A 13350-nucleotide genomic window follows, 5' to 3' on the forward strand; every position below is an offset into this window, starting at 1 on the left:
TTAATTGTGTATTGAATAGTGCTCATTATCAAAATACAATTGTTTCTAATAGACCAGATAGATGATATCAAGGACTGGAACACAAATTTTGTAAGTATTAATATATTTGTCCAGCTTGTTTCTAATGGGTCATGAAGAGCCACTAACTACAATTTGAATAGATTTTTTAAATTATAATCATAAGTAAAATATCTGTACATAATTTCCAACAAATTGAAATGTTGCAGTAGCACAGATTATTTAACTTTTATGTAACAAAGTAGGTTTCGATTATATGATGCTTGAGTTAAAACCATCTGTTAACTTTTTATAGGAACCATGTCTAAGGTGATTTATGGTTCTTTTCCGTGGCTCGTGGCTTCAGTCTTTTGGCTCATAGAACCTAGATGATTTGAAAGGCGACTAATACCGCTATCTATAAATTAATCAGTGAACAAAAGTTGCTAAGTAGCACAAAACAGAAATAAAACCCCAGAATTCAACAACGAAAAGTATTCAAATAAAAAAGTATTTCATTGAACATGAACACCAAAATATTATTTACTTTCAAGGTGATGCATAGTTAAATAGTTATCAACAAAAAATACAATGCATACTTGTATCTGCATACTAATGTTTTTATTTGCTGGACTTTAAGCAAAGGTCAAAAGGTCAAAATACAGTATTATGTCCTAGTGGTACTACAATTTATTTTTTTATTCTTACACTACTGAAATAAGCATGGATAGCTAATAAGTCAACACCTAATTAATGTGTATCTGTTTCAATTTAATACTATGTACTAATATGGTATTTAACAACCAACCAGTATTATACATTCAGACTTATAAAGCTATGTTAGTATCAAATCTCTATAGTATGAAAATTACTCTGGAACGTAATATTCCAAACGCAGGTGTAATTATTTCTCAGCCACTGTATGTGTAATGTGTGGGGTGTCAAATTATACAAAAGAGTTTTAATAATAACTTAACAAGCTAATTAGGTTGTCCAGATGCTTCTTAAATTCATTGAATTAAAAATTAAATTAAATAAAGAAAGAAATTGATTAATGAAAAAACTAACCAATAACAATAATCAATTCAATAGTAAATTATTTGCTTGCACCGTATACTGCAAACACCTATTTTTATTAGATTGATATTGAAATTGACATGCCAATATTACTTAGCAACATAAGGCAATACAAAAAAGAATAAAATAAATACCTACATTAAAAAACTTTACTCTGCCGTTTACTACCTCACAGTAACAGCACTGTATTACAATCACATAGTAACACTAGTCTCCGAAAAGCATTTTTCTTATTAGAATATATTTTAGGTTCGCAAAGCCTATTTTGCGTAATGTAGCCTTTTAGAAAGTTGCCCCTCCAGCGCCAACAATAAATGGGGCATTACCTTTTAACAATGTAATTGTATAGGTAATACATAAAGCTAATGAAATATTACCGAATCGTGACCGATTAAACCAATAATACATAAGTTTTCTAATATCGATCGGCTGTTGGTGTCAGTCTACGATAGAATTCAAGCAATGATCAACTTACCTAACGATGTGTCGCCACACCGCAGTCTTATTTTACTTTTATTCGACAGTCTGTAAACGTTATCAAGTTCCACACAAAAACAACAGCACAAAGCACAATTTTAATTGCCGATTTTATTTTGTTTTTAACATACGCAAATTACAGAAACAAGTTGCGAAAACGAAAAATGTTTAAGATGGCGCCACAATGCAAATAGTCTGATGACATCAGGTGTTTGTGTTGCTATTAAAAAATTGGTAGTATTTAGTATTTTTAATGTGCTAACAACACCACAAAATGTTTTAAATTCCCTAACAAGAAAGAATTCCGGGATCGTTTTGTTATCAGGTATTTTTATCACTATCTTATAATACCCAGCTATTACTGATACAAAGTAAAAGTTATGAGCCATTTTATGTGAAATTATGTGTGTGGAAGTGTTTGGGATTTTACAAAATTAATAAACAAAAATGTTTAAAAAATAAATTCATTTATTCCATTCTGAGAACTATGCGCTGGATAAAAATTCCATGTATATGAATATTATCATATGCATGTCAATATACTTTATAAAATTACAATTTTACAAATTCTATCATACTTAATTTAATCGAATGTATAAAACTACTAACAAAATAAAATTACTTATGGCTATTAATTTCTCAATATTATAATCAAATTTTATTTTACAATACCTAAGCTTACATCTAGACATTTTCAATGGCATAGGAACAATATTTTTCAATGAGTAAAAACACATATAATTAATTTTGTGACTGATTTCAATTGACAGGTATTGAGCAAAATGCTTTTATGCAGTCTTTTTCGATTTAATTGCATAAAACTACTAAAATACGAATGCATTAAGTTATTATTGTAGGTAGATTAAAATACTGCTGCAATTTCGACAAAATTGAATATAAAAGTAACATGATACTGATACCTACATTAAATTGAAATGCCACCTAAATGCACTGTTGACTTTTTTGCAATAACCGATTTCATATCATCATCTTCATTATCACACATGTGTACTTCCAGGAACAATTGCTACGTGACCGGGTGACGCGTTAATTCGAACTCTTTAAGCATCAATAGCAAGTTTCTAACTCCTGTAGATATTTTTGAATACAACCAATTTGTAGTAGGTATGAGGTTTGTTCCAATAAATATTTATTTATATGAAAATATAAACAAAAGAACCTTGAACTTAAGGATCGATAGATTGAAGAGAGTGGAAAGAAGAAAGACGACAAAACAAAGGAAGAGATGACGGTGTGAAAGACGATACGGGTAGAAAGAATATTATGGAAGAAGAAAACATGCGTCAACCCCGGATAATAAAGGCTGAATGCCTGATGATTATTATGATACTGACTAAGTATCTACCATATTTATATTGCATCAGTAAGTTGCTAGATTTTTCCTATCTAACTTCACAGACATTCACGCCAAGTAGACCAGAGTTTGGCTTATTGAAACACTAAGGTATTCATTCGAGAATAAAATCTTCGAATGCCAAGGTTACATACCTACCAAACTTATGAAACTAATTATTCATAATGGCTTTAATCGATACATTATCACTGCGAGCATAAGCCGCTAAGATAAGAATAGGAATTACGAAATCTGTCATGCAAAGTCCACTCCGGTGTCTAAAAGATCCCTGATAAGGACTGTTGCCTTTCGTGGCAAGATACGCAAGAGGTGACCGAGATATAGTAGGTGCTTTGGTACTGAAGCTTCAAAGTAATTCCGACGAACACTCTCGAGGATAGAAGTAGCTGCTTTCTTGGGAGTTATGGTGCCAAAGTAACTTGGTATCCTGAAAACATAAAGTTTAGTAACGGTTTAGCCTAGCATCAGTAAAATCTGTAGTTACCTAGTCATGCATCTGCTTGTTTCTATCACATTATCTTTTTGTCATATCTATTAAGCAAATTTACTGATAGATAAGTTTTTGAAGCTTCGCAAATGACTAATTAATTTCGAAAGATATACTAACCTCAATCTTATATCAGCACTTTCATCGTTGACAATGAAAGGATAGATATGTGTTAGTGTGACATGAACGCCATCAATTTTGTTCACTCTAAGGTCTTCTGTCAGAGATTCTGCGAGACCCTGAACTGCAAACTGGGCTACACTTAGAGGCATTTGGTCTTTGATGTAGCTGAGACCAGCCACAGAAGTTAAAGCTACGATGTGACCATGATTCTTGGCTTTCATTTCGGGCAAGAAGAGGTCTATGAGCTGAAATAAAAAACAAAAACATTTGTACCAAATACACTTGCAAAATAATTAAAATTTTAATTAAAAAAAATATATTATATATTGAATAGGAAAATAGGCATTTTTTGACTAATCATTCATAGTTAAGAAAATTGCAACCATTAGGTCCTTTTCAACAATTTGAAAATTGCAACAATTACTTTTCTTGTTGATTTATAAACTTTAGTTTCATAATCATTAAATAAGCTAAGTAATGTTTACCAACCCAGAAATATGATGTTAGTGTGAGATCCAGTGTATCATGAATATCTTGAGGAGGTTGCGTGAGTAGAGACCTAGGGCTTGGAATACCACAGCAGTAAAACAACATACTGACAAAGCCCACATCTTTTTTCAATTGAGAAGCTAATGCTTGAACATTTTCCCTTCTAGTAATATCACATGTGTAGCTAATGGCCGAACCACCTTTTCTCTTGATGCAATCGACTGTTTCTTCGTTAGAAACAGTATTCTTGTCCACACATAGGACTATAGCTCCTAAATTGGCTAATTGTATGGATAGTTCACGCCCCACACCTCTTCCTGCACCAATAATCTGGAACATTTTATTACATAAACATTAGTTTCAGTATTAATGCCTGATTTTCAATTTTGGTATCATCTTGGATTTATCAAAGTGATTAAGAATTTTCAAGAAAGTCCTCTTCGATTCACTTACTTACGCTTACGTCAATCCTATCTTTATTTAATTATTAAAATATTCATAAAAGGATAAAGATATTAGTAAAATTTCTCTTACCAGTGCAGTTTCTAGGCGAACTGATTTCAGTGGTGGAGGTCTAAAAAGTTCGTAAATAGCTTGTAGTACGGCGCAAATAGCATTTAGTACTACCCATCCAATATCTACGATTAGTATGCACAAGGAGTATACTTTCAACAACATTTTTATAGGGAAAAAGACATTTAAGAAAATCCCCAATACGCTATTTAGCAGCTTGCTTTCCTGGAAAGTAAAAGAGTAGTCAATAATTAACTCGAAAACATTTACAAAGTTCAAAACAGAGAATGAAAAAATTAAATATAGCCTACCTGCAAGTTTTATTTATAAAAAATAAACACGTACCTTTCTGTCATAATACACTTCGGAAGTCATAGCAAAAAAATATCTGAATTTAAGTGTAAATAAAATTAATCTAGATTGTATAAATACATTTACATAAAATAATAATCGGTAAATATTAAAACCACAATTCAAGATTTGTTTCTAATCTATCAGAAACTGGACTTGTTGAAATTATAAAAATCACTCAATGCAATGCATTGTTTAAGTAACATTGAAATAATCAGTATCAGCAATAATTTATGACTGTGATGATAACAAAATACAACACACCAATTTATTTACTTTGATACTTTTACTTGACAGCATGACACAGAATTTGATAGCTGTCAAACAAAGGAGACAAAACTAAAGTTCTTTCTGTGTGTGGGTACCTAGTTAACACTGAAGAACTTTGGTACACTTGCACGCTCTACACACACTGACAGGCAGCGTTCATACGTGACTCGAGACAGGTTGACTGACACAATATTTTCAATCGGTCATTTTTTTCAGAACAAAGTCATACCACAGTTTTTTTATTTTTTTCCAGAAAGATGATTATTTTGGGCTTCTTCTATATTTCTTGACGTTTTAGCAGTGGTGAATTATGGATTTGTTACATGTGTGGGTCAAACATAAACTAAAAGTAGTAGAAAATGTAAGATGATGCTTGCAACATTATATTCGTTCGGAAACTTCAAAGACCCGTGCACGTAATGGAATATTTTCTGCACGCGATTTTTCCACATGACTTCATTTCATAAAAGCAACCCACATGGCATTAGAAAAATATCTGGAAAAATTGGTAATTTTGATGCCAAGCGGGCTTTGAAAAATCACTATGGAGACGATGCAGACAGGCCTTTCTTTAGAGAATTGACCATAGATAATACATATAATACTGGAATTGACAGAATTGACAAAATGTCATTCTTAATTCCCTTCTGCATTCGGGCGAGTCAAAATAAACAAGAAAAATGAAATGATTGTGATATTAAAATTGCTTATTTAATTGCAATTGAGAGATAATTACAATTTAGACAAATTTTAGTATATAGTATCGTAGTTTTAGAAGCTTTAAAACATGGCTTTTGTGTACCAAGGAGACAGTGAATTAGAATCGAAATCTAAAAAAGGTTTGTTCACTCTTAACCCGTGTTTTTTTTTAAATAAATATATTATTTGATATTTATTCTATTTTTTATTTATTTTAGCTGCAGAGCGGATATCGGAGAACATGCATATAGTGGCAAATGAGCCTTCATTGGCTTTGTATAGACTACAGGAACACGTAAGAAAAGCTTTGCCTCCCATGGTTGAGAGACGAGTCGAAGTTACCAAATTACAGCACGAACTGCAAGGAAGGTGCTATGACGTGGAATATGCTCTCAGGTATTTGATATGTATCCTAATTAACTTAGTAAATAGTAAAACATGGACGCCAGAATGTAGAGACGAAAAGTTGACTTTATTACATGAATGTGTTAACATCAAGTCTTGTTAGTAGTACTTTAGTTACTGAAGTGCCTACAAAAAAAAAAAACAAAAAAGTTTTATGTCCAATTTACGACACTAAGAAATATTATACACACAATTTCTTATGTACTTTACAGTACATGGTAAAAAGGCAAGTAAAAAGCAGTTAATTAAGTTAGTTTTACTGTTAAAGTTACAGCTTAAAGAATTGAGAAGTAAACATATAAATAACTATCATGGACTCATCTCTAAATATTATTAATTATAGTACTATCTTTACACCTGTGATAAACAAGTTTTTAATGAAATTATTTTTTTCTATTCCAGTGCGGTAAAATCAATGGACGGTGCCGCAACCAGTTTTAAGAACATCCAAGAAATGCTGAAGCAATCAATATTTTTAAAGCAACAATTAAAATATGAGGAAGCTAGGAGAAATAAAAAAGATTCTAATTCTGTTTACAAACGTCTCTCTGCTCATATTGTTCTTGACCTACCGGACTTGTCTGAATTCTCTATGGTTAGGGAGACTACGAATAGGATTGAGAATATGATGGCACAAGCTAGAGGGTCCTCTGCTGAATTGCATAGGTCTCATACTACTTTACATTAGAAGAACCCTAATTTTAAAACAAACTGATTTTTGTGGTCTGTCAGACGTTCCAATCCCTATATTTTAAGTCTCACTGTCTCACTTTTGCTTCCCAGAGATAGGAATTTAATATGAGTTGTTTGGGGCTTATATCTAAATTTTATCTTTGGTAATAGGGAGATAGAATATTGGGAGTGGACAGTGTCAATGGTATGAAATAATGTACCAAGCTTGGGCCAAACATTTCATTTAAAGAAATGCTAATCTTGTTGCTTATTCACACTTAGTCTGTTTCTACCTAGCTATGTATGAAGCATATTGTTATGTAGTGATGGATGTTGTAGAAGCACTTTGTAAACTAATATTTACACTAATGTAAATAATTTGCACAGTGTGTTTCACCTTCTATATGCTCTTCCAGAAGCTCTTCCAATATTCTATGAATCTGTTGTTTTGATTACTAAAGATAGGAGATTGACATAACATGTATGGGACTAATGTTAAATTTCTATCTCTAGAAAGCACATATTATAACAGATAGACAAAATATTGGGATCAACCGTTAGTGAGGGTACAGTACCAGTTCGTTAACTAGTAGTATTTAAAAACAATGAGTTCCTCTGAGTATCAGCATTTTTTCCATGGTGGAAGTTTGTCTAGTCAATTTAACTGGTTATGGTTTTTGCTTCCATTTACATGATTAATTGCTATAATTAGGGCTAAAGTTACGCTATACCTACATAGTTTTAGAAACTAACTTATCTCATTGTCATCTTATTGGTGCACTGTGCAAGTAATTGTATTATAATAAACCTTTAAAAAGTCAATAAGTACTATGGAGTGCTGTATTTCGCAAGGCTTCTTAAGGCGATGTTTTCAACCTGATTCTGTTTACATAAGCTTAAAGATTTAAAACGTCTAAGCCGACTTTCATGAAACCTACCTAAGAAACACCACTGGCACGCCATGTACAAATTAGTTATCTGTTTAAGAGCTCCGGACACAAAGCTTTCAAACTTATAACACCCTTGTTTTTGCTTAAGGGGTTATAAAAGAATCATGGAATATTAACAACCTCTTATATATTAATACAGTTACTTGCAAAGTGCTCATATCGTTCACAATAACATGTAAACAGTCAGTATTATAATTCTTTAACATCATTTAATTGTATAGTCTTACTAACACTAATTAACTGTGCTTGTTGGGTACTTGCTAATAAATGTCTCATAACTATCACTTTTGTGTTTCTCACATACTAACAACTTTATTAATATTACCTTATGCTTGCTTGCTTACTAAAGGGTCTCATTAAAGCTATGCACTCCACTGTGCACGAAGCATACCTATGCATATCTTTTTCTACTCTTTTAGCAGAATTTTAACCATTTGCAATATTAGTGCGTATCTACTTATGCTTTTTTAAAGAGGGGATTAATTGTAGAAGAAATTTTAAGGCTAGAGGAATCCACATTAACTTTAGCACTGAATCTAAGTGCATTCGTATAAAACTAACAGGATCCCTTATGATTAGGCAAGTTTATTCTTTGACTAGCTTCTGCCCGCGACTTCGTACGCGGATCCTGTCCCTTATGCCAGCGACTACGGGGTCAGCAAAATCAAAGATCTGAATCGTCTGATATTGAATTTTAAGGGCCCGTTGACTTGAAAACAACGGAATACGCATAGCCATTAGAAACGTTTCATATATTTAATTTTTATACTTCAACGGCAAAAGCACAGCAGACAAAAAAAAACGCTGGGAACTGAACTGCAATATACAACAATACAATATACTATGATCACCCATAGGGATAAAAGTAGTGATTCTAATTAGTCCGCATTTAAGTTTTGTGTGGCAAAAATATTACACGTATTATTACGTAAAAAAACATTAAATGTTACTGAAATGACAAAGTCGTGATGACTTAGTGGAAGTCGTGGTGGTTTAGTGGGTAGAGAACCAATCTCACAAGTATGAGCATGCGTCTTTGATTCCAGGTCTGGCAAGTGCCTGCCAATGCAACTTTTCTAAGTTCGTATATACTTTCTACGTATATTTTGGATGACCGTTATCTGGAGGAGGAATGAGATATAAGCACCGCAGGAGATCTGAGGCTGATGACGGGGAGTAGCGACCCCGCGGGGCTAAATATACTGAGTTCTCCAGGGAGAGTATACTGTCCCCCATCTCCGGCCGGTCGGAGTGAACCATGACGGGGGTAGGTCTCACGCCTCTGGCTTGGCTTGGCCGTCCAGAGTGGAGTCGCTAGAACAGGGTTAGTAACGATCCTCGATAGGTGCCTCGTGGTAACTGGTAACTGACGCAAAGGGAGCGCGTAATCTGCGTTTAAAATCTGCCGAGGTATCCTCACACTTCAACCGCTCATGTCCCTGTTGCCCTCTTGTTGCTATTCAGTGACTGACTCCCGGGGGCCCAGTAAGTGAGCTGGCGAGTCTCCACCTGCCATTTTTACATGTATCTAATACATTGTCATCGCAGGTGCCAGAGTTCCCGTAGTTTCCCCATTCCTAGTCCCATCATCCCATTAGCCTCCCATTAGCATCCCATTAACCCTTAATTTGAAAATGTATCTTTAAAGATACAACAACTTTAAAAAAATCTGTAACATTAAATAATTGTATTTTTTTGAATCGATCAATTTAATTATAAAGTTTGACTCATGACATCACTAGGAAAATTAAGTCTATTGCATTTTCAACAACTGGACATACCTATTTACGTCAACCTGAAAAAATGACGGACGAGAAGAGCAACAAAGCTGTAAGTTTTATTGATTTTTATTATTTTTTATATGTGATGATGTCAGGTTCTTACTATTTTATGTGTGTAACGTAATATACTAACGATTTAGCTGAATTTATGGCATAGAAATGTATTTATCGAGCCATGACAAGTTGTCAAACCTCAATGTATCTTTAAAGATACTTTGCTCAAATGTCGACTATACAACATTGTATCTTTAAAGACACATTGCCAAAAGTTAACCTATTATCGCAAGTTAATTTCTCGTAATGTTTACATCAAAAAATATTAACAACACGCATGAGAGACCCTACAGCATTCCGTAAGGTTCCGTTGGATAAAATTAATTTTTATTTAGATTTTTTTTTGCATAATTTTTGACATAATTTCATATAAACAGTTCAGTATTCAGTTTGCTTGGGTTTGGTTTGGTTGCATGTGCAATTTTTTTGGTCGTAGGTATTACAACAAGCAAGATCAAAGCGCATTCTAGTGTTGATTCCTGCAGGAAATGCACGATCGGACGACAGTGACACAACAGACAATGAGGAAGATAACACATCTTTGCCAGTTTATGGAATACAACATGATTCTTATAGTAGTTCCTCAACACCTTCACTGGATTCGGATAAAATGTAATGTGAGATTATGTCCAACTGAACAACGGAACTGTTTTCACGATTTTCATGTAAAAAAATACATATTCTTACCAATTAACTATATTATTTTATAACCCCGATTTGGTAATGTATCCTTTTGGATACATTATCGAAAAACTATACCTTCCTCCGTATTTGGCAATGTGTAAAATAAGATACATATTATTTCAGCGCAATTACTGAAAAAAATTTTTTTTGAATATTTTTCTCTATTTCCTTATACCTCAAATAATTAGACTACAGTATTTTTTTAATAAAATTTGATAAAGATTATGCTTGCCAAATTAAGGGTTAAAATAGCCCAAGTAGTATTCATCCACAGTTAGGAATGGTATAGCACAGAACCGGGGATTCTCTTTTTTTTTAACGACGTCCACCGGGGATTGTCCTTGGGTTCATTTCTATAGTGTATAAAGATGGACTAATTACTTTTTTTGACACCATACCTATTTCGTAACATTCATTTCTATACATTTTAAGTGTAGTATTGCTCTTGAAGTTCCACATCAGGTGTTCCAGATCTTCGATGTTTATACGTCAATAGAGAGTGCTTATCAGATTGAACCACTTTTGCTAAAACGTCATACCTCTATATGCTATAGTCTAGCTGGGCCCCTGGAGTTCCACATCAGGTGTTTTAGATCTTCAATTTGTATAAGTCAATAGAAAGTGCTTATCAAATTGAACAACTTTTGCTAAAACGCCATACCTGTATATGGTACAGAGAAGCTGGGCTCTTGGGGTTCCACATCAGGTGTTCCAGATCTTAAAATTTATTATCTCAGCTGAAAATGCTCATCACATGAAACAATTTTTGCCATGGCACCATTTTTGTATCTCTTATAGTTTTGTTGGTCTGTTGGTGTTCTGCATCAGGTCTTCAAGTTTCGAAGATAAATTATAGCCTATATGTTGACCAGGCTTAATACTGATACAACAAAGAAAAAATCATTGAAATCCGTTCAGTAGTTCGGAAGATTAGCGTGTACAAACAAACAGACATACAGACATACAGACAAACAGACAGAATTTTTTTTTTGGATTTGTGCTCCATTACTGTTTCTAAACCCCACCCAATTATTATTTTTTTAATATATTCAATGTACAGACACAGCTTTTTTACAGATTTATTATATGTATAGATATAGATAGATAAATTGCTAATTGCTTGTAAATAGTTTTTTTCCTAGTTTTTTTAAACTAACAATCCTAACTGTATATATTGACTTCTAAAATCAGCAATAAATACAATTTACCTGTTCATTGTAATTTGTAACACACGCAAAATTACTCAAGACAGTAAAAAGTTATGTAGAAAAAGCGAGTTTTAGGTATTTACCTACTAACAAATCATACGGTGGAGTGGAGGTGCTTGGAAGCTAGTTGGGAGACGTTTTTAAGTTTGCCAACAATTATAAAAATAATGGCACATTGGCACCATAAAAAAACCCTGCCATCATAAAACATTAAAATAATCTGCGTGCAAGACAGGCTAAAACGGCTGCATTGGTTTAGGGATATTTGACATAGGTACCCTGCAGACTATAGACTACTTTATCCCGGGTGATGTTATCTCCGGGTCGCGGCAGAGGCTTACCTACATAAATTCTTCGTAAGATTGAAAAAAAAACGCACTTGATTGTAGTTTTGTACATTGACATTGTACAATCATAATTTAGTATAATGATCGTTCAGCGAACAACACGAAGCAGTTGCGAACGAAGTCCAAAAATATTAAAAGTTTCATCAAAATCAGCGCCTTAACGTCTCTTGGAGACTACACCATTCCGCGGTAACGAAACCATAGCGCGATTCAGAAAGTAACAACGCCATCTAGTTACGTTTAGGGAAATAAAATGCGGCAAGTAAGCGGGGCGCCTTTACTTTAATACTTGAACTCGAATCGCTTGGTCTTCTATCTCAAACTTCTATAGGCTATACCCCTTGGTACTACCACCTAGAAGTAGGAGTTTACCTTTGTTCGTATTGATTAGAAGTAGGTACTTGCACTTGATTTTCCGACCGTAGTAAGTAGGTGATTACCAAAAACTAAATTTGCTCGAAAGAAAGTGTTTTTACATACCTACATCGCAGAATGACATTCAGTGCTCATTTTCAGGCGAACCGTTGGCAAAAAGTGCCCAGATGGTTTTCGTCTTATTTTTAGGTATTCAAAAAAAACTGGTCATTTTCAGAAATTTTCAATTTTTATGAAAAACTATCCCAAAAGTCTCAAAAGCCTTGCACACCCTTTGCTACACATCACATCAACCACGGCGGCTGTTCTCATTTAAGGAGATCAGCCAGCTGCGCAGGACATATTATAGTACACGAGCATTTGCGCAGACACAGGTGCACTCCTTATTCCTTCACTCTCAAAACCCGATGGGACGGCAATCCGACACGACCAGAGAAAGATCAGGCTCGGGACCGACCGACATTTACCTACATGCTCTCCGATGCACGGGGATCAATCACCAGCTTCCAGACTACGGGCTGCTTTGTGAAAGTTTAAGAAAACATAATGCATAATGATAACGAAACGTAAGGAACGGTATTACCTATTTTATTTATGTCTGCGTGAAGCGTATCATCAAGTCATATTGCTATCAGCAGAGAGGAACAACTACCTATGTGATTTTGCCCAAAATTACACGATAAACAGTTGCTAGAGGTCATTGACAGTATTTACGCACGAAAATACGTAAGGTATCCATTAAAATATAATAGGAAAATATATCAAACACAATAGATGTGTATCCTGCGTATAAATAGACGTCTGTTCCACGAATAGATATATTTTTTAAGCAAATTATGAAGACATTGCGAGCGTGTGATTTTTTGCGGTTTTCCTTATAGCTACCTACTGACAAAATATTATCAGGAACTTCATAAATTATGTATCATGTGATTGCTATATTGTCGTCAACCATGAATTCAGTCATTCAAAACATTTAATTATTGGTGGTTTTAGGTGGCAGAACATCCAAGATG

The 13350-nt window shown here is 33.9% G+C and overlaps 3 protein-coding genes and 1 long non-coding RNA gene across 5 annotated transcripts in view; 2 read left to right on the forward strand and 2 right to left on the reverse strand.

Annotated features, from left to right (window-relative positions):
- Positions 1-1755, reverse strand: part of LOC110377543 (amyloid-beta A4 precursor protein-binding family A member 1) — a 117707-nt gene extending 115952 nt beyond the window's left edge. The window contains exon 1 of the mRNA XM_064042925.1: positions 1550-1755. The gene's annotated coding sequence lies outside the window, so the exon portion shown is untranslated. The remainder of the gene's footprint in view (positions 1-1549) is intronic.
- A 246-nt stretch (positions 1756-2001) lies between these two features.
- Positions 2002-5216, reverse strand: LOC110377521 (epidermal retinol dehydrogenase 2). Of its 2 annotated transcripts, none has more exons than XM_021336448.3 (5): positions 4884-5216; positions 4560-4763; positions 4026-4355; positions 3534-3781; positions 2002-3353 (listed from the first exon to the last, which is right to left on the reverse strand). In XM_021336448.3, the coding sequence occupies exons 1-5, from the start codon at positions 4911-4913 to the stop codon at positions 3161-3163; spliced, it is 1005 nt and encodes a 334-aa protein (XP_021192123.3). In that variant the 5' UTR covers positions 4914-5216; the 3' UTR covers positions 2002-3160. The 2 variants fall into 2 exon arrangements, with proteins under 2 accessions (XP_021192123.3, XP_021192124.3); XM_021336449.3 differs by having other exon boundaries at positions 4850-5215.
- Positions 5217-5776: 560 nt separating this feature from the next.
- Positions 5777-6983, forward strand: LOC110377513 (BLOC-1-related complex subunit 8 homolog). Its single transcript, XM_021336439.3, has 3 exons — positions 5777-5998; positions 6077-6254; positions 6666-6983. Exons 1-3 carry the CDS (start codon positions 5947-5949, stop codon positions 6949-6951), a joined length of 516 nt encoding a protein of 171 aa, XP_021192114.1. The 5' UTR covers positions 5777-5946; the 3' UTR covers positions 6952-6983.
- Positions 6984-9506: 2523 nt separating this feature from the next.
- LOC126055678 (uncharacterized) lies at positions 9507-10410 on the forward strand. The gene is made up of 2 exons (XR_007511603.2): positions 9507-9715; positions 10157-10410. It is a non-coding gene; the product is annotated as an uncharacterized LOC126055678 (long non-coding RNA).
- The last annotated feature ends 2940 nt before the right edge of the window (positions 10411-13350 follow it).

The sequence above is a fragment of the Helicoverpa armigera genome, chromosome 3 (genome assembly GCF_030705265.1).
Source record: "Helicoverpa armigera isolate CAAS_96S chromosome 3, ASM3070526v1, whole genome shotgun sequence".
Classification (NCBI taxonomy): Eukaryota; Metazoa; Arthropoda; class Insecta; order Lepidoptera; family Noctuidae; genus Helicoverpa; species Helicoverpa armigera.